General features: G+C 33.7%; 2 protein-coding genes across 2 annotated transcripts in view; one reads left to right on the top strand and one right to left on the bottom strand.

Moving 5' to 3' along the window:
* The first annotated feature begins 3,520 nt into the window (after nt 1–3,520).
* On the top strand, nt 3,521–7,363 carry LOC123707219 (pro-resilin). The gene is made up of 2 exons (XM_045657088.1): nt 3,521–3,564; nt 6,528–7,363. Exons 1-2 carry the CDS (start codon nt 3,547–3,549, stop codon nt 7,002–7,004), a joined length of 495 nt encoding a protein of 164 aa, XP_045513044.1. The 5' UTR covers nt 3,521–3,546; the 3' UTR covers nt 7,005–7,363.
* A 3,439-nt stretch (nt 7,364–10,802) lies between these two features.
* LOC123707192 (chondroitin sulfate synthase 1) overlaps nt 10,803–25,757 on the bottom strand; it is a 29,896-nt gene continuing 14,941 nt past the window's right edge. Inside the window, exons 2-6 of the mRNA XM_045657046.1 lie at nt 15,654–15,794; nt 14,559–14,739; nt 13,006–13,163; nt 12,444–12,645; nt 10,803–12,181 (exon numbers count right to left, since the gene is read on the bottom strand). Coding sequence (XP_045513002.1) covers nt 11,028–12,181; nt 12,444–12,645; nt 13,006–13,163; nt 14,559–14,739; nt 15,654–15,794 — 1,836 coding nt within the window. The 3' untranslated portion in view covers nt 10,803–11,027. The remainder of the gene's footprint in view (nt 12,182–12,443; nt 12,646–13,005; nt 13,164–14,558; nt 14,740–15,653; nt 15,795–25,757) is intronic.

Raw genomic sequence — 25,757 nt, 5'->3', positions numbered from 1 at the left:
GCATCTAATGCATTTGTTAAATCGAGTAATATGTGACTATTACCTACCACAGTTAACCATCTAAACATGAAACATGTTTACCGCCTGTGCAAATAAGATTATTTTATAAAAATACCTTTTAAAACATGTAGCCATCAAAAAACCTAGCAACCTATCAGAGGAGAACTTACTACAATGTTCATTATAATCGATCCGACTGGGAATAGAAGCTACCCTGAAAATGTTATACAAAGAAATGACAAGAAGTTCAGAGAGAAATTATCTAGGAGAACACATGGCAAATATCCTTCTTGTGATTGAAAATTAGTCCGCATAGTAAGTTTATAAATCATCTCATCCATTGACATTAGTTGTAGAGTGAGCGGCTCACAACTATATTGAGAAGCCTTGGAGCATTTACTAAATCTATTACATGGAAATCGATAACTTTTCATCATTTACAGTGACGTGATGACCTCGTGATTATTATTTTTTTTGCTTCTTTCAGGATGTTCTTCAAGAAATTTACGAAGGTTGTCTCTGTACCTGTGCATACTATCAATCATCAATCTAAGACTGCAAAACCTAAATTATCGTAAATATTTAAGATGTATTATCATCTAAAATTTTGTCAAAACTATCGCAGAGATATAAAAAATATATAATACAAATATTATATATTATTAATTTAAAAAAAATATTATATATTAGCAAATTTTAACTTCTTAGATAGATGTATAATATCAATAACAATTAAACAAACTTTCGGAATTCACGTGAAAGGTGGTAAATTCTACTCTGGCCTTTAGTCTTCGACAAACGATTATTATATTGCGTAAGAGATCTCACCAACAATTTCTATACTAAATATTCATAAGAACGAATTGTTGAGGATAATAAAATTAAATATTCAGAAATTTAATCACGTCTGCGAATCATCATAAAAACACAATTAATTTTCATTTGATTCATATTTTTGCAAAATATTATGAAAATTCTCATGCGAGGAAAAGAGAACTCATGAATTGTTGTGTAGAGTACTGTTTTATTAACCTTTTTACAACCAAATGATCCGCGAAGCCTATAATTTTCTTTTAAATTACTTACAATTGACCAAAAAGAGAATATTATGTAGTATTTTCTTACATTCAACTAAAATTTTAGAATTCATTATACATAATTTAAAATATATAAAATTACGCACATAAAACGTTTTGTATTGAGAAAAAGATTGTTAATAACAAAATAGCTTTATCGACATCTTAAAATGTAGAGAATAATTTTTTGACTAAGACCACGTAACATATATTATTTAAAATGCAGGTTTACAAATTATCACTTGTCAAGGTTAATATATTCTATTTTTCTTTTGGTATGTCAACATGGTCCATAATGAAGTGTTGGATTCCAGCCAAATTAATAATCATTGTGTGCGTTCGAAGCCCTAACATTAAACAGCCCTCATTTTTTTCAATACACATACTCTAATCCTTGAAGGCTCCGTACGCAAATCGAATAATCTAACGGTTATTTTTTAAAGTTTGCCACGTGAATACTAATATTTTGTGCAACACTGACCTTGTCCCGACATAGGACCATATCGGATGCTCACCACGTAATAGCAAAAGTAATAACATTTATTGACCACTTACGAAAGATTTTTTATGTTACAGAAAAAAGCTTTAAAATAAACAATACAAACAGTGATGAGAAATGGATTCCACGGTTGGTGTTGGTAAAATCACGGCCTACTTATTTCAAGAAATTAGCAAGAAGAAATAATCTGAAATATTCAATATTTTCAAATAATAAAGAACTCATTTTTATAAATATTGTTCGAATTGTTAATCATAGTATCAACATATTGAGTCCAACGACTATTTTGAAAGAAAATTCCAAACATTGATTAGCATAATCCATAAAAATTAAATAAACGTGACAACACACATAATTAGTTTGTTGTTTACTAACATTAGAATAAAACAAATCTTAAAACTATTCAAACTAATGTAACATGTGAATGTTTTATTCTTATCTACAAAGGTTTCAGCTTAGACTGGTCGAGGATTTGAAAAAGATGAGACTCACTGTTGTCAAATATACGGCACTGTGTATTGTATGCGACAAAGTATTGTTAATGTTGGCATCTATGAATTGTCTTTGAACTAAATAATTGTATTTATATTTTTGACTCATACTTGGAGGTCAGTGCCAAAAATCAATGTGTATTTATAGCGACTAAAGCAGTTTCATTGATTGATAATAATAAGAATAATCAAAGGCTCATATGAATAAAGATTTATCCACATCTCATTGGCATTCATTCTAAAAGAATATACATACAGAATTTCATGCCTTTAAGATGCGGCTCCTGTTCAGGAGAAGGCCTCTTTCCACTTTATCCACCCTATTTTATTTTTTGCCGTCCTTCATTTTGTTCAGCTACCCTTTTGATCTCTGATGCATGTTAATAAATCATGAGTAATAGAATACGAAATGGCACTACGAGTTTTAAAAGCATTTTCGATCTATGGCTTACTATTATGTGAGTAAATTATGAATAATTGAAATAAATTACATGATATCAATGCCCGTGAATGTAAAAATTACAATAAAATCACTTACAAATGTCTGTGGCAATGTTTCTTATTGCTTATGGTGCAAGATATAGGAATATATAGAACGATTCCATATTTTCCTTATTTTCGCGAAAGTAGTACAATTAGAACTATTAAAAGTCAAATGTACAAGCTTTTGGAAGTCAAAATTACAAGTTAAAAATGTTGAAAAAAAAATGAAAACAATCATTTCCCCTTCCAAAAGGTAGTTTCATATGGAGAAGTATGTGCACCGAACTCCATACTCACTCTTCTATAGATAATAATAGATGATAGATTTATTTATTTAGTTTTAATGTCGTCTGGAATTATTTAAAATTAAGTGTCTTAGGCTTTCCGTCAAACGATTTAAATAGAAAATGAACTTCAACGAACTACATGTAACATGCCTACAGACGTAACATCGTTGCTTTAGGATTACCGAAAAAAATATCCTCTAAAATGATTGTCAATGACATAAGGTACCGATTTATATACTCGTGAATTTAACGTATTCAAAAATCGCAATAAACTTATAACTTGATTCGCGAAATATGTTCAAGCTTCTTTAAAAAATTCTCAACTCGAACCTCAAGTTCGTTTAAATGCAATAAATTGAATATATTTTTTATCCACTTATTTCATAAAAGTAATGTAAAGTAAACTTATTTCATAATAATTATGCCGACCTTGGACAATGGATGACCAGGACAATGAAAACTTCTTCGCATAAACTACGAAAATAATTGTAGAAACCATAATATTCATTGAAGCTTAACCTAAACCCAAAATCATCAGCAATCGATTACCAAAATCTTCCTCCAATTAGATTAACACTAGCTGCATCTCCCTAAATTGCACAACCTATCCTTTCTCCGCCCCACCGTCCGCACATTTACTATATATCCGTTTGACACGGTAGGAACATCACACAAGTTCTTCACGAACCGCAGTGACCCCATCTTACACCATGAAAGCCTTCGTAGCGGTAAGTGCAGTGTAGTGAAGTGAAGTGATCAGTGAAGTTCAGAAATCAATGTGAAAATTGCGTCACAAATTTGAAAATGGAATGCCTTGATTTCCGAACGTTGGGCTTTTCATTCGTGTTCATATTTAAATTGAGAAGTTTTTCTTTATGGATTTTATTTTAACAAAAAAAAATATTAGTTGAGTACAAATCCTACGTTCATTTCAGAACCGAATGAAAAGCCCCCACTGAAAACCTCTAACATTTATATTGTTTAATGCGTTAACTAAAAAATATTTTGTTCTTTTAGTAAGACATAAATATGGGAATATTATAAATGACTTATTCTGAAATATACGTAAAGCAAAACCTCGCGTAATTGAAATCCTGGGAACTGAACTAATTCAAGTGTCTCCACTTCTTATCAAGATTTGTAATAATGCATATACACGTTTTTTATTAGATATTAATCTATATTTGACACTTGAACAATTAAGATTTAAATCTAGGTTCACACACCATTAATCTATGTCATTTTCGTGAATGACTTTAGATCTTGCATAAACAAAGGGTTTTTTACTCTATAGCAAAAATATCTATTTATACAAAATGAAAAATGATATTTTAAACTTTTTAAACGAAGTAAAAATGCCTTATTGTTCTCCCATTAATAGTAATATCTTGCCTCTTACAATTTATTATTTGATGATCAAATCTAAATAAAAATATTATAAATCAATCCAAAACTGTTTAGTTAGGTTCATTGTTTTCTATATTATGCTTGAAACTGTTAGACAAACACGAAAGGGATTTCGTGTATTTCCGACGCATGTAATTGTGCGTATGTAGATTGTGTAACGAATAAATTATTCCGTATAAATCTAAGATAATCACACTATACCTTTCATTGTGTAATGCAGGTCGGAGGTCATTTATTTGCACAATATAAGTTTAATCATTTTCCAGCTGAACACCACATGCCTTGGAATTTTCAATAGTTATATTAATTAAGCTCGCAAAAACATTCCTGACATTTAAGTACTTAACGCGTGGGCAAATTTCTCTTAAATGATCAGATGTTCGTATAGGACCTCATTGATAATATATAACCGGTAGAAATAAATAAATGTGTTCAAATTTCAAATAGTCACTTATGTGGTGTATGTAACGAAACTAAAAACTCTTCGGTTCGAATTAAAAAATTATAAACACTAAACTTTTCCCCAGAAGAAAGCGCAAAAATAGCATTCGGGACACAATAAAAAGCATTCGGTCATCATCAAAGATAACTGATGTCGTAATTCAGAATCGATTCTAAACACGATTGTCTTGCGCGTGATTTGATTTAAATGTAATCATATGTTTAGAATTAGCAGTAATTGACATAGATTTTTTATTGCTAGTTGCATGTATGGAGTTAGAAGTTTCATTATATTATATATAAAAAAAATATAATATTAAGAAAAACACTTTTTGAAAGGATTAAAGCTATGTATTACTATTAAAACTTATAGTTATATACATAATTCTAAATTTTAATTTTTTCCGACGTTTCGCGTACTTTTCAGCGTGCGTGGTCACGGTGACTGAAGACGAAAGGTGTCAAATGTCAAATAACTATACGTTTTAATAATAATACATAGCTTTAATCCGTTCAAAAAGTGTTTTTCTTAATGTTTATAAGCTATTTTAACAAAACACAATACAATATATAATATATTATAGCATTTAAATATATGCGATACATTTCTATATAAGTATGTTCTGTGAAAATGAATAGAAAGTGCTTAAACATTCTAACTGGGATCATATTGTCTTGTAGATCTAAATAACCTACGTGACTTCCGGTTGTAACGGAAGCAGAAAAGCTAGACACAAACCTTAAATAATGAGAGAAATCCCACGACAAATATCTTATATATTTACTCGTTCTAAAAGCGCCCTCATTTCTCCATCTACTACCATTAAACTATAAAGAGAATATTTTAAAACTGAGTTAGTTTGATTTATGTGCAAACAGGATACATTCAGACGAAACGCTTCATCGTTTCACAAAAGACTTCTTAATGACACATGACCCATAATAGATTTTGCACAAAAAGATAATGATGCTATCTTGAAACACCTCTCTCACGGTAGAATAACCTTTCGTTAAGATCGCGATGTCGATGACGTAACGATGTCTCTAACTTCTGACATTTTGACCCACGATGCGACTTTCACTCCAATTTATAATGTTATTTTTATTCAGTTTCGCGAGTTTTTATAGCTTGAAAGTTCCGCTAAATTTCTAACGGCTATTGGAAGCTCAACACATTTACTTAATTAAATTAAAGCAATACGGCAGATGAATACATATCATCCATTTACTGTATTTTAACATTACATAAATGGTCAATCTCACATCTGGTCATTAATCTAAATAACTGTATGCAAAGTTAAAAGCTGGCGCCACATTATTGCGTGTGAATTTTCGCGCCTTCATAATTTATGTCGATGCTTTTATGTAAGTAAACAGTATTTTACAAATTAAAAAATATATTATTTTTCATCACAATAAATTTGGGTATTAACAAGGACAAGAATTGTTGTGGCACAATCGATATATTTTGATTCCGCTCCAGGCGTTCACAAACAACACATTTGTTTAAAATTAATCTTTGTATGATATTCAACAAGCATCAAAATGTTACTCAAAGAGTTGTAAAGCACAGTAGCTAGTTAAATAGACAAACTATTAGGGCATGCGTTGCACGTCTACTAGCATCGCTAATATTGACGCAACGTTATTGAATAACACAATATTTACATACTAGATGCAAATTACTAAGCAAATTTCTACGAGAAAGTTGAAACAATAAATGAGGAAAGGCAACATTTTTTTCCAATTATTGTTCAATTATCATATTAAATTACTTAAAAAAAGAAAGCGTCAAAAGCTGTTTTGAATAGTCATATTAACAAATCTTTTTTATTTTCAACAGTGCATAGCCCTGGCTTTGGTGGCGTGTGCCAGCGCCGAGGCCCCAGGGGGCTACAACTACAACCGCCCCTCTGGAGGCGGTGGTTTCCACGGAGGATCCGGTCTCAGTGGTGGAGGTAGCTACCGCGCTGTTTCCTCGGGTTACCAAACCTCAGAGGGACAAAACGTCGATGCTGGTCTCCTTGAACAAATCCGTCAAATCCTTCTTAAAGAAGAAGCCTCCTCTGGCTCTGCATCAGGATTCGGCGGCAGCGCTCCTTCCTCGTCCTACGGCGTCCCCTCATCATCTTACGGAGTCCCATCGTCATCCTACGGCGTTCCCCACGGTGGCGGCCGCGTTGTTGGCATCAACTTAGAGGGAGTCCGTCAAGCTATCCAAGTTGCGCAATTTGAGCAGACAGCATCCGGCGGTGGTTACCCCTCTGGTCCATCCTCCTCATATGGCACTCCTTCTGGAAGCTACGGCGCCCCCTACTAATTCAGACCAATGATCCGAACGCTTAAGCGTTCTTATTCGAGCTCGCCCGGCTCGAATGTAAATAAAACCTGGTCGATGGCTACGTACAATGTAGGTGGCGTCGGCTGGCCTACCACACCTGGCCAACGCTTGCGACTGTGCACGCTCACGGGTTACTCAGCGGTTAGCCAGTCGTTGCTACTGCCATGACTGACAGACTCAACTTGCTAGTTGATTCCGTCAGTTTGACAGAATCGAAGTGGCTTACCGCTGGGAGCGACTCTTGTTTTGTATAGTTTACCTATTATTAAGACTAGTATAATTTAATGTAAGTTTGTTTTTTTATTTTTTCAAAAAAATAAATACATTTTGACACCGTATTGATTATGTTTTCTTTTGTTTTCACCTCTTATTGATTCTTAAGACGATTCTGGGTTCGCACTCAACGAGCAATCAACATATTCGAATGAATAAAATGCCTCGTACAACAAATTATTAATTAGAACCTAGATTCATTTAAAACCCCTTTGGGGTCACCAGTGAGATGGCAATTTTTTTCTTTCTGTGCTGTGGTGCTGTGTTCATGTTCCCATTAGAAGTATCTACTCATCTTCGTACTTGGTTATGTACCACTACAATGGTACTTTTTCATTTGCTCTTAGGATCTTGTTCTGTTGAGATGCCAATCTAAAGACATAGTACATTTCTAAAATTTCTGCAATTAGAGCGATCAGAGACTGCATTCTTCTCATCGACCTTACAGATAGGATCCGGATTTTTTCATCTACAATAATATCATTACCGAAATTAAATTTTAATGATTCATTGGAACAATTTTATATTCAATAAAGTGAATGAAAGGCTGTATTTCCTAAATTATGTCTCAATCTTCGTGTCCAAGTGAACATAACTTTCAAACACTCGAAACACTCTTGACCTAAAACATTTCCAGTAGAGTATACTGAGATTTCTTCAACTTTGTACTGTTGCAAATGCGACTTTTTTAGCGATGAAAGATTCATCTCGAGATCGTTATAAGCCATGCAACACGCGATTTTAAGTTTAAAGTATAAGAACTACATTTAACAAGTGAATTAATTGTTTATTTAAAAATATAATATAATAACTAAAATATTTTTACAATATATTTTAGTTGTTATAGGAGTCCCTGTAGGCAAGGTTCCGAAGATACTGGCAGCTTTCCTCCTTTGAATAGATAAACTTATTCTTTATCCGAGGTCAGCTCTTCGGTCACCTGTAGACAAACCTTTTTGCTATTACCTTAAAAAGCCTTATAGAGCTAAGACCCCACAGACCAAACATCTCGACACCGAATGGGACAAAATCATATTCGGAGCCTAGACTGGAACTGGCACTAACTTTTTAATGCGCTAAAGCAAGTTGCCAGAGTTCATGTTCATTGTTTGTCTCATAATAAGAGAACTAGGAAGAGCTTGTTATCTCCTGGTGGCTTGTAAATTATTATTTTTCTGCGGTTATTTGCAATTAGCCTTAAGACTACAAGCGAATCTGTTCTGTGGTTCTGTCATGTGGAGTGATTTGATTGGAAGCATCTACATCTTCTGCCCAGAGTGACTGCCGGTCTTCTTCCCCTAGAATATGGCGACGTCTTAGTCGACTCACGTACTGTTTACCCTTGTCAAATGCCTGTTCCATATCCAGAAACGCTGATAAACCAATATTTTCTTTTTATAAGGACTTATGATGAAGTAGAAAACTTGGCTAATTATTAAGCGGCCTAAAGTATTCAGAAAGATCTATTAATATCTAGATTTCGACAATAATATTTCTTAAATATACTTTCATGACGCTAACTTGCTTTAGCAAGAATTTTATTTATGGGGTATCTTTCTAAAAAAATTAACGAAGTTGGTCTACAACTACCCTACGATGCTTCGATACCCGATTACAAAAGAATTTTTTTAACCCCCAATAATTGGGGGCTGATGAAATATGAACAAGACATAAATATTAGTTTGCCAAAGAAGTTTCAATTCTGACAGGAGTACTTTGTACGCACGCACTTTTCTGCATTATTTGTAATATAAATAAATAAATAAAAAAATGACAATAGAATGAAAACAAATCAATATAACAAGTACGCGATGAGGGCTACAGAAATTATGGTGAGTTCATATACCCATTCTGAGCTTATTTGGTTGAATAATAGTATCTTAATCTAAGTAAATCTCTCGTAGAGCTTAAAACCTCCTCCAATAATTGGATTTTATAAGAACGCTGTAGCAAAGTTGTATGCCCGCCACTCTCTAAGCCGCAACCGACCCACTTGGACGCTACCATCTTTTGATCATTATGAAACACAATCCCACGACTAATCGCTTAAATCTCGGACATAATGCAGCGTTACATAATTCACTACGATATAATAGCGGCACCTATGTGACGTAAAGGTAATTACGAGAAAGTTATGAATTGTCTTAATTACAGTTATTGTTTAGACATCGCTGATTACATGGACAAACCCATTTGGATTGCAAATAAGCTGGTACATTGTTATAAGGTAACAAGGACTGTGTGAATTGCATGAAAATTTAAATTAAACATTTTGTATAACACAGTTTATAGTAGTAAGTTTTAAAAGAAGTGAAGCTAAACCAATAAAACAATTCGTTAAATTTCGATTGAAAAAAGTTTGCTCTTTTAAATCATTAGGCGTTTCGTTTTATTTGTATGCATATTCTGTACAGTAAATAACATGTATAATTTCACCTTATACGGGTTTATGTGCAAAAAATCCTCAACTATAATTCAAATTAGGGTTTTAAGGTATGATTGGCAGAAAGCATGATTAAGTTTTCATAACGCCTGTAGGACTGTAGGCAAAATGTGTCACACTCATTATGACATTGCAGTAAACCTTGTTATAATTCAATAAAATTTACTTGAAGAATCAATTGGGGTAACAAAAAACTGTATTAATTATTATTATTTAATATTGCTCATTTTCATATAATATTATACAAAATTAAAATATCATGTACAAAAATATCAACATACATTATTAGGTTTATTTGCTACTTACAATTAAATTGGCACTTCGTGAGCACGACTTTCAGGCACTTGCCACTTAATACATTATTTTTAACCCTATATAAACATTCCTGTATATATTACAAAAATAGTTTAACGTTCGTGATAATGATCATACATTATATGCAACGATATATATTTAGTACATTTTTTTTATATATAATAAATAATTCCTTGTTTTTTTTTTTCAATTGTTAATCAATTTTCTGTAAAACCATAAAGATCTATCATTCTGTTTGTAACACACCAGATAAAAAAATATATTCCGTATAAAGACTGTATTGTTCCGAAAATATAATCAATAAAATATATGAAATCATTATTGAAAATAAAATGATTCGTTGAATTATAATTTACAGTAAATTAATTAATTAAACTCACTGTTTACGAAAGGTAACTGTTTGAGTATTAAGAATGTATCCAATACGTATACTATCTCTTTTACTTCAAACTTATAATGACTTAGTGCCGTACTGGAACATTCGTAGCATTTTTAACTTCGATGAAAAAACAAGACTGCTCTGTTTTGTATTTTAGACAATTATTTTCAAAAAACATTTACGTGCACACTGGACCTCATATGTTTGTATAATTTTGATTAAAAACATATTCAGACATTCATCAATTACAGCTACAACTAAAATATACTTTTTGTTCTATAGCTCCTACTCGTAGTTAAAAATATATACACTTTTCCTACATCTCATATCAGTAAATTAAGTAATTTAAAACTGCCTTCTCGTAAAATATTTTCTAGGAACATGTTTAATCTACAATAAATGCTTACAAAAATACAATTCACCGAAGTATGTACAATTATAATTATTATGTTCCACCGCAGTTCCTCTCGCCCGTCGTGTGTAAAGGTCTCGAAAAGCCGAGCCTCCCTCTGTCCTGAACTCAATCACAATACTGAATTACAAAATATACATCGAACACCCTAGACGTAAACGCTGTCCCGGCCGTCCCGTACTAGCTGGCTCCCTTCTTCCCTTCGCCTTCGTCGGGCCAGAGCACCTCCGGGTGGTTCAGCATGTAATATGTCATGTGTTTCTCACTCCCGTACGTCGACGCTTTGGTGCCCAGACACATCAAAAACTGACTCTTCTCTAGATTCTTATCACAGTCCACCGAATGGAACTTATGCACCAAACTCTCGTCCGCTATCCTATAAACTGTAAGATTGGACTTAATCAGGGTCTCGAAGAACTGGACGTCCTCGTAACCCCACCCCTTTATCTTCAGGTCGAAGCCGCCCACCCTCTCGAAGTCGCATTTGAAAATGCTGAGTATACCGAAACCGTACTGCCTAAAGTAACCGAAATCGTCGTCGATTTCCTTGCTGTACTTCAGATCGGCCAATTGCCTGTCAGTTTTGGGAACTTCGTCCACAAATTTACCTAAGTTAGAGTTCGACACCGCCGGCTCGTCTTTGAACTTGTTGAAATCGTCCCCGTTCACGACCTCGGGATTGTACTCGCTGAACACAATCGGGAAGTAGACTTGGTGGTATTTCACCGTATTGATTCTGATCCGCCTGAGGGTGATGTGATTGAACATCATGTCCACGTCTATGAAGAAGGCGAGGTCGTCGCTCGCGCACCGCCGTAGACCCTCGGTCAGGCCCGCTCCTCGCGAAAAGGTGGTCGAGCCCATGTGAACGATCTTTACGTCCTTTCCGTACATGTCGTTGTAGTGGTCTACCAAGGCCTCGGCGTTTCTGTAGTCCAGCGGGTTCTTTACGTCCAGGTACAGGACCACGATCAAGCTCACCGCCTCGTCGCTCTTCAGGACGACGTCCTCGTAGTTCTTCATGAAACGGGAAAATATCTCTTGCCGCCCCATGAGAGGCAGGATGAAATGTATTCTTCTATCGTATATTGGGTACTCGTAGTCGTCGTCGGACCATTTGAGGACGTTTGGCAGATTCTGCAGTTTCATGAGACCGCTTTCTATGGCTTCCTTGACGTTGAGCTTTCCGAAGTCGAGGAAGCCGGCCGGCCGTTGGCTCGGTTCATCGAAGTCCGCGTACTCGTTTAGAGGATCTTTGCTGTGTATTTTTTCAAGGATTTCTGGATCCTCGAATGGCGGAGGCTCACCCATTGGCAGTTCGCGTATCTCAGTGGCTGGAATTGAAAATGTTTTGCTGTTTTACAGATGTTTTGTCAGAAATTGATTAACGGTGTTTCTGTTGACATTAGTTGCACTGCGCACAGTGCTTAATTGACGTGTTACAAGAGTTTAGACCAAAAGTTAAACATGCTGTATAAATACAAGCCCGTGGAAAAAATAACATGAACCAACGTGAATGCTTAGAAGGCTGATACTATATCAGAACATAACTCGGAGCACTATGCCATACATCAAATCACATCCACCACTACATACCAGTGAAACTCTGCTGAAGATACGCATGTCTTCGGACAGCAGCGGTCATCTTTCGACCTCGGTATCTTCGGTACTTCAGCAGCAGATCCAACACGTGGTCCACTCCGTGTAGCGGCTGCAGACGAGTGTACCCATACAGTAACTCATTAAAGTCGATCACACGGCCTCTTTGACGAGATGGCGCGTTTATTATTTCCATAACCTGGAATTGATTAATGCAGGATTAAGCAGATTCTAGAATTCGTGAGTATAAAGACAGGTCATACTTCCTTAAATTATCATCTCAGGCGAAATGCATTGTGGGAAATCAAGAACTGAGGTGCATGATTGTCTCGAAGGTGTTGGTCATTAAATAATTAAAAGTCTGGATACTTCAAACATTGCATTATAGAATTGATTAAAAAAGTGACATTGCTGGTAAAAATTTTCTCTCTATTAAATTCATCATTCATCAGTAGTTGCTGCCTACTTACTTAGTGCTTAATACCATAACCAGTTCAGGTTCAGTTTGTATCGGCTTAGTCTACAGGCTTGGTCTTGTCTGACTAAAATAAGTGCTCACCTCTCTAATAACATCGTCCAACGCTTCCTTCAGTGGACTCTCGATACGTCTCTTCGGGTTTGAATGACTGGTTGAATAAATGGATTTGCTGATAAACTCAAATGGAATAATATCTTCCACGTTCTCTGGTTTGTATCTGTTGAAATCTATCGGGGCTCCTGGAAATATGATAAGGTAAATTCAAATTTGTTCAATTACATTTCGTGTCGTCTTCGTAATTATTTAAATTTTCTACGCTAACGCTGCTCTAATAACCATTTGAATAAACCATTTCCATTTTTATCATTGTATTTGTATTATGACAGAAACTGAAATGACAATCCAAGTAATTTAGAAATATTAAACAGCTATCAAATACCTTCAAAATTATTTAGCTATGGTAAGAAAGACGGCTAAGAAAGGTAGTCAAAAGGAAGGGAAAGTAGTTTGTCACGCCCTCGCAGTCGCCCTCAAACCACTTTGATGAATTTATTAGGACTAGAACAATAATTCTAGCCTAATCCAAGAGACGATATCGACAACAACTAGTCAACGCAGTTTTAGCACAAAAATAATAAATTTAACAAAGATAATGATAATAAGGAAATCGACGGAGATAATTTGACGACCTTGATATTCATTCGAGGACAAAGTTAATAAAAACAAAAGTCTAGATTTAAAATTAATATAATAATCGAATACATTACATACGAACAAAATTAAATACGCTTATGTTTAAATTAAGTCTTAATAATTTCGTAATAATCCACTATGTAGGCTATATTTTATTTAAAGCAAGATATTTGAAGAGGTACACATAACCGTTGCAGCCCGCATGATTGAACACTCATGTAATCCTCGCCGCATAGAATTCCATCGAACTATAGATAATATACTAACGATTTGACATATATAACGTAATATGATAACAATTTTTAGGAAAATAAATCATTGTTTCGGTTTTATCACATTTTTTCCAAGAAATATATTAATGTAGTATACCATAATTTATTTGTCAGTAAAATAATAAACAGCTCATATAAGTCTTTCCTCCAACTTTGATTTTGTTCCCTTTAGGCAAAGATTTAAGTTGGCGCCTGGTAGCTATTACCAGTAGCTATTACCAGAGCTGGTGATTTCCTCACACAACGAATAAGCTTCGCAATACAATGAAAAAAACGCAGCATTAAAGGGTACACTGCCACAGGGACCCCACTTTTTAAATTCATTTTAATTATCATTACTATGTAGGTTAAGAATATTGTAAATACTGTATATTTGTGTGTTGGAAATAAAATATTGTCATTAAAGTTGAAATAACAAATTTTAAACAAAATTACGATCACGAAGTTCGTGTTTTCAAAATCATAGCAAAGTTATTCGTAATTTTATGTGGGACAACTGGCCATTGGCCTGGTGCAGACATAAGTTATAGTGTCTAGAATAATTATTTTTAATAATTTATGGTTTCTACCATTTTGTCATTTAAAATAGGTAAAATTTGGAGTTTAGTAAATAACTTTGAGTCGCTTTGAAGTCTGAATAGTCTAGGTTCTTTAAAAAGTTCATCTCACCTAATATATTGTTGTCACCCAAATAGCCTGGCTCGCCGATTTTAGCTGGGAAAAGAGGTATGCCTTCTAGAAGCATGTAGTCGGCTACTTGGTCTGGCTCCACGCCTAGTTTATTGAGTGATGACGCGATATCCCTATGAAGGTCTAGGGTGGATTCTCGAAGATCCTGGATTTTTAAGTTCTGTAGCAGAAAAAATAAAATTTGAAAACGTCACTCAACTACAAATTAGGATGTACTTTCAAATTTATAGTTAAAAGTTTTGAAACAAGCTACCAATATGGTCTTCTAAAATTGGAATACTAAAAGGCCAGGGAAGCCCATTGAAATCACTGAAAGTGCAAATCTTAAATAATTATGCACACAGCTTAATTTCGTAAAATTGCGACTTGTGAGCACAACGAGTTCATTGCCTTATATAATTATTTAACATTAAATAAAATCTGATGGAAACCTGACACTTTATAAACAATTTTGTGAGTTTTATTAACTAGCTGTTTTATCCTTTTGGATATTTTTAAGTGATTTTAAACTCATATTTTATAATTCAAATTCAAAATCATTTATTCATATAGGTAACACAATGTACATTTATGAACGTCAAAAACAGAAATGTATATTAAATGCTTCTAATTTACAGCCAGTTCTCAAATCAAGGGCGTAGAACGGAAGAGAAGAACTGGCAATAAACTCTCCGCCACTCTTTTTAATCGCCAACTTTTTGTTTTTTATAAAACGAAATTGCTGTGCTATCAAATAATTTAATGTATTATTATATCGCGTCCTTCGTTTTTAAAGCCTTCTGAGCTTGCGTCATTCAACAATAGCTTTGTTTTAAACTTGAAACGACGACAGCTGTTATTACGTCCATTTTTAACTTAATAAAAATATAGTATTTACTGAAAGTAAGGTTTTACTGGACCATATACGGGGGCAATGTTTCGCATTTTTTGATATAACAAGGGTCAATCGGGCACGGGCCGCAATAGACACACACATCCAGTCACATAACCAGAAGGATCGCGAGTACGTTGCCAACCTTACATGTAATCTCTCGTCTTGAAAAACGATGTATTTGAGGTTTTAAATAGACCTACCTTGAAGTAAGTATGCAGCCGGTACATCTGTCTGTGGTCTTTTACGGGATGGAGGGTAATGGCTCGATGGACCTCCCGTTTCTTCAGCCGGCCAGTGTAAGCAGCTGTTCCACTGCTATTGTGATGAAGTATCGTTTGCATCTGAAAGCACGTGTATAAAGATAAATCGCTGGCCTCAACCAAGATTGTATATGTGTTAAATATTAGCGTTTCACAAGTTAATAAAATGCATAGCTAATTACATAATTATTAATGGTAGAACTGCACAGTACTTAATCAGATTTTTATGATTGGGAAACCTTGCATATTTCTACATTTTATGTAAGGAAGAAAAATCCTAAACATGACATCATTTTACCAGTTATTAAATCTTTAATATACGGATATCTTATTCGTTGTTATGTATGTTCACGTGGTATTGAAGTGTTTTATCTTGCGATTTCCTATATGTGATTTTAAAAATAATTATAAAAACATGATGATGGTCGCATCGTGCTCCCTTGGGACGATTCGGGATGTACAGTGGACTTGGAGAGTTAAGGAGCAGGATTAGCCTGGTGACTAACCACGCCTTACGTAACGATCTTGAACAACTTAGTACCGAATACACCATTTCATGATATTTGTCATGTCATGTAAATGTTAATGCCTTAAAAGAGATGCAGAACGTCCCAATTTGGGGTAACAGGATTTAAAATCGTAACTATGAGTTCAGACATCGTAGCCGAAAGTGTACTAACAGTGTTTATAAACGCAAGACCTCTAACGGCCAGCTAATAGCTTGATGCTATATGCATTTTGCGAATAACGGAACATGGAAACGGTGTTTTTAAATAATATGCACATTAATGCTTTTGAAATATTCAATTCCTATATAGAAATGACCCCTATGGCACAATCTCTGTTTACTTTCATGTTTCACATTGAGAATTAACGGTATAAGGATTTAAATACTTTAAAAATTTCTTAAAAGGTGACTCGGGATTAAATATTGTAGATAAGTTGTACTATTCCTATAAAAAATAAAATAAAAAAATAATGAATACAGTGAAGAAAAATATTTCGTAGATTAATGCCAGTATTAAAATTAGATACGAAACCTAAACCACACGGAACGTCGGGTAGGTTAATTAAAAGTTATTTAAAAATTTCATACTCATTTTAACTAGTACCGAACAATACTTTTGTAAGTTTAACAAATAACATGAAATTGAAAACAAATATTTCTGCAAACAATTTTGCGTCAGAAATGTTCATGGAATAGAGTTTCCTGTTCCATGTGAGGTATTGTAAATATTTACAATACCATTACAATATATAGTTTTATATATAAATATTGGACGAAGATATACATTTCTTTATATTTTAAATCGTGAGTATAACATATGCAAGGGTTATTTTCGTATCTAAATTTTAAGTATAGATTTTAAAATATTTCAATTGCTCAGCATTCTACTAGGCAAACAATTAAAAAACCTGCCTTGTGTCGTCGAAGTCTAATCTTCCTAAATTAATTTGTCCATATATTTCTCCGTTCTAATTCTATAACGTAAGCTATTTTTAAAAACTTAGTAAGTAAATCTGTTTAAGCGGAATTTAACAATGGTAACTGAGAATAAAATTAATACACACGAACATAGTTTCTTCCCCTTAATAGAGACTGTAAGTAGTGTTAATGGACACTGGAGTTGTATGTATTAAAGTAAAGACAATCTATTTAAAAAAACAATACATGGCCACATCTATCTCCATTCATAACCTATTTGCAAGAACAAAGTAGGTAGATCTGTATAAGCGGAATAAATTAATAAACGCCTCTTAGCAAATTTACTTTAGCATTCAAATATACCTATCCTTCTTTATCTTTTAGATAAGGAAAAAGACAGCCAGCATAGATATTTTCAAGGCCTAACTTTAGTTTATAAAATATAAAGCTCTATGGGTAAGAGACAAAACTGTTTTAGATTTGATATATAAAGATAGATATGGTCAATTAGGGGGTAAGCAAGATACATTGTTTATATTTATTTTCACCTGTGTATTTTGGAAATCATGGGAACTGAATGAAATACAAACAAATAAAATCCACAATATAAAAAACTTACACAGTTATTAAATAATGAAAAACATATCCATTAGGGGTTAAAGAGCGCAATAAAATTGATTTAAATTAATTCTTATCGCACACAAAGATGCTCGGTCATGTGTGTGATATTGTAAGAAACATTTTCTATTATACACGGGAAATTTATTAAACACTCAACAGAAACTGATGAGTTGTCAAAAGACCGTTAGCGTTGTAACAAATGCCGCCGCAGGGTATCGGCAGTAAGCTCATGATTACATCTCACGTCTTATGGGAGTTTGACAAGCGATTAAACATTGATATTATGGCCTACGACGAAGTTATTATTACGTGGTACTTTTATGCCGCGGTCTGAGTGCTTTAAAGTTTAAACTAAATTTATACCATGTGAATAGGCATCTAGGACTATTTTCCTTACGCCATCGGACGTCGAGGGTGAATACGAAATTCGGACTGAATGTATCAATCACTAAATCCATAAAAAATATAAACATTCACTAACTTATCATGCTTGTTCGTGATCTATAACATAAACGTTGGTAAGTGGGTCGGCGTATATTAGGTACCGATTTGCAATTTGCGTAAACAATCTTTCCAAACATCGGCCTACGTTTTTCAGGGAAATCTGGTTGCAACGTTAGACTTTACGTCTCTATTTGAAGGTTTTTCTTATTAGAAACTGGATAGTCCATAAACGGTGTCATCCCCGTAACTTCTGGACAAGACCATCGAAAACAAATAATAATAACGGACTATTAAAACAAAAGTAAACATTTAAACTACAAGTCAAAAAAGAGTTAGTATTTATTAATAGAGAATTAAATTATTTATAATAAATTTATTTAATTTATACTCATTTCAATTACTTTGTATTGTGGCTTAGGTTTCATCTAAAAATCACATTTTATGACAAAATGAATTATTTTGTCAGATCGAGTCCTAACAATGAACATAATCCACATTTTAACCTATTTTTTTTTCTTCTTTACTCACAGTGGTTGCCTGGAAGAGATCACTCGAAAGCGATAAGGCCGCCAGCCCTCCTTTTGATTTAATTATGTTCTATTTTTTTTATATTGTAGTGTGACGAAGTGATAATAAATAAATAATCCTTACATATGTAGTTGTAAACCCCGGCATATGAACGCAATAATCTCAAAAAACTAATTTGTGACAAATTTTCATTAAAATGTGAGATTCCAAGAGACGTTTTATGGGTTATTATCGCAAAATGTTGCCAAAATACACGAAATTGTGCTTGTTTAATAGTAAGAAGCAATTATTGAAAAATATAAAAATCGTATAAAGGAATGGAATGTATACTAAACTCTTGGATTCCCAAGAAGACAAACGTGAAAATAAAAATCACCTGTCGCCAGACACAATTCCGCATTTCCACAATATAACTATTGTTAAAAACTGACAGAAAGAATGTCTTGAACGAGCTAATGAGATGTATTTTGGCTTTTGTATTGTTTGCAAATCACTCGGCGAAAGTTAACAATGTTGTATAAAATAATATTTTTAACGTCATAAATAATCTTAATGTATTTATTATTTTAATATATAAGTATAAAAATAAAATAAATCAGTAGCGCTTCAACCTTTATAGGACGGGGCCTCCGATTTCCTTATCTGTTTTATCATCAATGTAATAGGCAAGTAGATGATCAGCCTCCTGTGCCTGACACATGCCGTCGACTTTATGGGTCTAATGCAAGCCGGTTTCCTTCATTCGAGTGAATTGAATTGTGAATTCGGGGATCGAACTTACGACCTCAGGGATGTATGAAGGGGGAAATATAATTCAGAAAGTTAGTTCCAAATAGTTAAGGATAGCAAGACACTGACATTAAATGGCAATACTTGGAGGCGAAACAAACTACAAATATTTTTCAATAGCATCTGTTTTAATGTTATGATAACACAGCCTAGTCTTAATACTAAAGAGTGTATTTAGCAAATTTTGTAGGCTTAAACATGGCAACAATTTATATACATTGTAAAGTCAATAACGAAAATGAATTATTACAAGCCGAGTGACGGTACTTAAAACGCTAGAACAAAGGAAGCACCCACTTTATGTCTAGAAGACGGACACGCGAACTGTCGTGAGGATATGTCAATCCGATCTCTGAATAGTGACCTTCACGTGTATTTTGGTCCCTTATAATTGACGATACCAACGACACGTTTAAGTCATTACCTTATTGTAAGGCCACAGCTAAAAGTTATTTATTAACTCTGATTACTAAAAAAGATGACGGCATATAGGCGATTGTAATTTGTCACCGTCGTGTTAATTTATGCTTAAACAGCAACGCAATGCTGCATTGTAATCAATGACTAAATATTTAGATTTCATGTATTATGAATTATCGCGCTGTGATTTTTATTTTATAGAATATTCTTTATGATAAACTACTTAGTTGGTAAATCATGCGCAGATCAGTCTTGGCCTAGTGGCTTCAGCGTGTGACTCTCATCCTCGAGATCGTAGATTCGATCAGCGGCTGTGCACCAATGGACTTTCTGTCCACGTGCGTATTGACCATTCGTTTGAACGGTGAACATCTGTAAAACCGGCTTGCCTTAGACGTAAAAAAAAGTCAACGGAATGTGTCAGGCACAGAAGGTTACTCACCTACTTGCCTATTAAATTGATAAATGATGATCGAGAAACAGATAAAAAAATCTGAGGCCCACACCTAAAAAGGTTGGGGCATGTTGTGTAATAATGTCTTTTAATTTATTATCATTATAAGAAAAACTATCGACGTCAAAGGATCCGGCTAATCGGTAAGCAAGTGCTTATAAATGAAGCCGATGCAGAAATGGCATCGGCTTCAAGCTAAGGCCAAGACCCATAACGGCTTGTAGTATTTATTAATCGTTATTGAACCTTGTGCATTAGCCGAAATGTAGCCAAACTAATAATATTTGTTATTTATATTTTTATGTTACCTATTTAAAAACTTGTTTCGTCAGTTAAGTTCGGCGGCGGTTGTTGCAGATAAATTTAAGAAAAACTAGTATTTAGTTGCACGACAATACTGGCAATACACGATACATATGACACTACACACAGGTACATTAGAATATATCACACACATAGGTACATAATATTATTTTTTACGTAATTTCTTAGAGTTATTAAGAATACGCATATATCAGATATAGCACAGGCTTTGGAAGTAACAGATTGCATGCTTACTCTAAAGATATGACTAGATTTTAGGAATTCATTACACTGCCCCATTATCGTAAGCGAGTTGCACCCACTTTCACTGTGAAATGTGAAAACAAAGCTCCGTTCGTCACCTAACTCCTACTGCTAACTATTCTTATATCGATTTCTTCGATTTTAGTCACCAATATTACGATATTATTCCACGGTCACTAATTTGAAGAAGACTTTAGTGATAATATATCGGCGGGATCGTACCGACTGCGCCAGTTAAGATCGGTGGCGGTTGTTGTAGATGTTCAAATATAGTCGTCTGGCCATAAATACTGTTACATAAAAACTTTTCTTTTTTTCAACTTTCTTAATTATGTATTTTGTATTTGGAACACGTATATTATTAAAAAACTTCTTTCGATTTTCCACTATTTCACATTCACATTTTTGGTGTTCATTATGAAATTACAATATGGAATGGGGTGTTAAAGAAAATAAGATTGCAGTGATCGCCTTGCTCAAAGTGGGAATGGAGCCGTCCGTCATATTCCAGCATCATCCGTGTGTTCGTATATCGTACGTTCAACAGATACAACAACACTTCGTGTATCGAATACCAGAAAAGATCGGGGCGACCGCGTGATGTTAGATCTACAAAGGCTGTTAATGCTGTTAAAGCTATATTTCGTTGAAACCCCATTAGGAGGCATAAAATTTGGTGGGGCGTGTCTTATCAAGGAGTCTCGAAACTACATTTGAAAAGGGAGTGAAAATTTCAGCCAAAGTGTACAGTGCACACTTTTTAAAAGTATAAGAGCTGAAGGACTGGCCCTCATCTAGCCCAGACTTAAACCCTTAGACTTTAAATTATGGTCAGTTTTAGAAGGTCTGCTCTAAACGACATGGCGATATTGAGTCTCTTAAAAAAATCAAAAAATGCATAAATCCATATATTCACAAACAATTGGACAAACAGATTAAAAGCCTGTATAAAAGCCAAAGGCGGCCATTTCCAATAGAATATGTTTTTTGATATTTTGTTGTTACTTTAATAAATATGTACTTAGATATAAATTTTAATAATATTACATTACTTCATTCTAAAAAAAAATATTTTCTTTCGTAACAGAACTTATGGCTGGACTCTATGTTGAATGAAACACTTTGCTTAAAGGTGGGTCAACTGGCTTTAAAACATGGGCGTATAGCAAAGATAAAGTGGTGTTACGACGCTGAATTAACCAAAAACTTACTTGACTTATCGAAGAGTTCTTAAATCTAAGGACATCTGACACTTTTGTTATTGGACATTATCGGAAACGAGAATGTTATATTACAATGTATGAATGTGGTAAAAACGAAAGGGCTCGTTTTGGCTTCATCTGTGCGATGAGGGCTTCTGTTTAAGCTTCTCATTACTAACTAAAATATATGTAACTTAGATAATGTTTAAAGGTTACATCACATAATAATATAAACATTAAAAACTTATATATTAAAATTTTGATCGTTTTTCTTTAATTACATATGTCGTAGAGTGAGAGCAGAGTTGGCCTAGTGGCTTCAGGCGTCACCGACTTGCCTATTCGATTAACAAATGATCATGAAACTGATACAGAATCTGACGCCCAGACCTAAAAAGGTTTTAGCGCCATTGATATATGATACAAATGTCGTAGGAGCGCAATAGTTGCAAACATAGATAGAACAATCCAGTGATGTACAGATTGTTAAGAGACACTTAAACTCCAACATTGCACGTTAGTTATGATCTATTCAATTATAATTGTATCATGCTTAAATACTAAATTAAGATTTGTATTTCAAAAATTCAAAAGCCTGCTACCGAATAGTGATGTGTATAGCACTACTAGATGACCCAGTTCACCTTACTGATAACACGTGTCGGTTATCTCCTTGTACGGATATTTTTAGATAAATATTGGGTCGTCTTTTTTAATTTTGCAATGTCAACGATAAAGTATTGCTCTGGTATCATTAGTATTGCGTTTTACATATAATAAATATCAAGATATTTCCTGTCTTTGCTTAGACTGTTGCCGTTTGTTCTGACCACTTGTCTCGGATTAGTGCTTTATAAAAATGGATACAGCAGCAGCAGCACAACAGGTAATCATATTATTTTTATATCAGTTTGGCTATTTTAGTCATTAAAAATAACGAACACTAGATAAGAGACATCAAACTTATAAAACCCCTTTTTGCGTGAGAGGTTACAGTATCGCAACCGTTGTCCATTATTAGTATGATACATCTCAATGACGGCAATTTCTTTTAATAATGGCAACCGAGAGCGATGACCTCGGCCAATCACGCAAATTTGGTCGTGATATCAAGGTCAATCTGTGAAATATGAAAATTGAAAGCTTTACTTCAAGTATAGAAAATAATATGTCTTCTTACAGGAATATCCCAAGTTTATGTTAAATTTAGGATCGGATTATTTATATATGTCTGTAAAGAAACCACACTAGGAAGTCACACACCTCCCATTCGAATTCATCGACACGATTTTTTATGTAATAGGAGGCAAACGGGAACTGATGGCTGGATTTTACAAATTGTACGTCCTTTCCTTAAATTAATCTTCAGGAATCATGGTCGGAGTGGTGGCGCGCAGGAGGAAGTTTTATTTTTTTACTTTTTCATTCCATCGCCACTTTTATAATGTAATCACGAGTTTCTCATGGTTACTTCGCAATGTAATAAGACGATCCATCGCCCGGCGAATGTGACGCAATCAATACATTAATATTATATTGTGTATTGTTTGTTTGTATTTGGAAATACTGAAATGTCAAAACAATGGCTCTCTGTAGCCTTTGAACCTGGGTTATGTGTAAAAATATGATTACAGTGGAATCTCGATAACTCGAACCTCATTAAGTCGAAATCCTCAGTAAGTCGAAAAAAATTGCCATTCTCTTCCACTGAACCCCTAAATACCGCGTATTTAGGGGTTCGTGCGTTCTAGTCCCTGTGCATCACTGCATTGTTCTTTCTATGTTTGCAACTATAGCGCTCCTACGACATATGTAATTAAAGAAAAACAAAGTTTTAATATATATTGTTATGTACCACGAGTGATGTAACCTTTAAACATTATCTAAGTTACATATATTTTAGTTAGTAATGAGAAGCTTAAACAGAAGCCCTCATCGCACAGATGAAGCCAAAATGAGCCCTTTCGTTTTTACCACATTCATACATTGTAATATAACATTCTCATTTCCGATAATGTCCAATAACAAAAGTGTCAGATGTCCTTATATTTAAGAAATCTTCGATAAGTCAAGTAAGTTTTTGGTTAATTCAGCGTCGAATTATTTAGACTTTGTAATTCGAACAAAATGTTATTACCCTACGAAGTATTGATAATACATATTTATACTTTATAACTCAAATTTCAAAAAGGAGACTGTAAGTCGTAGTTAGTAAAATATAATGTCATCTTACTTGGAATTCCCCGAAATAATAGCAATAAAATCCTGAACATTCAGTTCAGCACGGGGCTTCTAATATATTGTATTTATCTATTACACGTGCAATGAATGAATACATTCATAAAAAAACTATATCTACAAAACTTAGGTTGAATTGTTATTCAAATTCGACTCAACAAATCATTTTTGTATTCAATCATCACATAGAAATCGCGTCTGTGTAAGTCGAAATTTCAGCATTTAAATTAAATTTAAAGTTTGAAAACTCGTTAACTCGTTTTGTGCTGTTCCCTTGACATTCGAGTTATCGAGATTCCACTGTATTATTTAGATTTCGAAGCATTTTAGTCTTTAATTTTTAGCAAACTACAAATCAGTATTCATTTAGATATTATGTAATATAATATAATTTATTTAATATTAGCTGCCCAGGAACTTCGTTTGGCCTTATTATAATGTATTAACTTAGACTATGTTTTCAGAAGCTACATACCAACATATGAAATATTTTGCTATTCTATTCCATAGAGACTGTTTGCGTTTCCGGAATAAAAACCTTAATACTAAATAAAACTAATTTTATCCTCCTCAGAATTCAAGGAATAAATAAAAATAACATATTCGAGTTGGTTCAGCTGTCTTTGACATAAAAAACCATTGCATAAAATTTAGGGATAAAATTTAATTTATCATAAAAATAAAAAATATTTACTAGGTTAAAAAAACTGTAAATACTGTATATTTTATTGTTATGATTAGGTACTAATAAACGTTTAGTTTTAAACATACTTTCATGATATTTTTACTTTGATTTTGCCGATATAGAATTATAATTATCAATCAATCACGGATATAAAATTTATTATCATTACTGTTCTAATAAATGGATTTTGTATGTTTTTGTGTATTGATTAAAAATGTAGTTACACATAATAATCATTGTATATTAATTACAGTAACTAAATTTAATACTTCAAAATAATTAGCTTAACATGTAATTAATTACTGTTTTCTATATAAATAACAAGATAGCACTTAGGCATTACTTGTTCAGTATCATCATCATGTTCCATCACCAACAAACCCACGTTTCAATGTTTTTATATAAATTGATTTTATATTCAGTGATATAATAAAAAAAAGTTATTTTTTAAGCACTTTTACATTACAGTTTACAACTTATCATTTCTATAGTCAGTTATAAAGTGTAAATTTAATGTAACGAAGAATAATTTTCTTAACCTACATAGTAATAATAATAGAATTTAAAAAGTTTGGTCCTGCGGCAGTCTACCTTTAATGGTGGATTATCATCACTTATTCGTTGAGCGAGGAAAGCACCAGGTCAAGTGATATAATTATTATTTATCAAT

This window comes from Pieris brassicae, chromosome 3 (assembly GCF_905147105.1).
Source record: "Pieris brassicae chromosome 3, ilPieBrab1.1, whole genome shotgun sequence".
Classification (NCBI taxonomy): domain Eukaryota; kingdom Metazoa; phylum Arthropoda; class Insecta; order Lepidoptera; family Pieridae; genus Pieris; species Pieris brassicae.
This window is presented reverse-complemented; position numbering and strand designations above follow the sequence as displayed.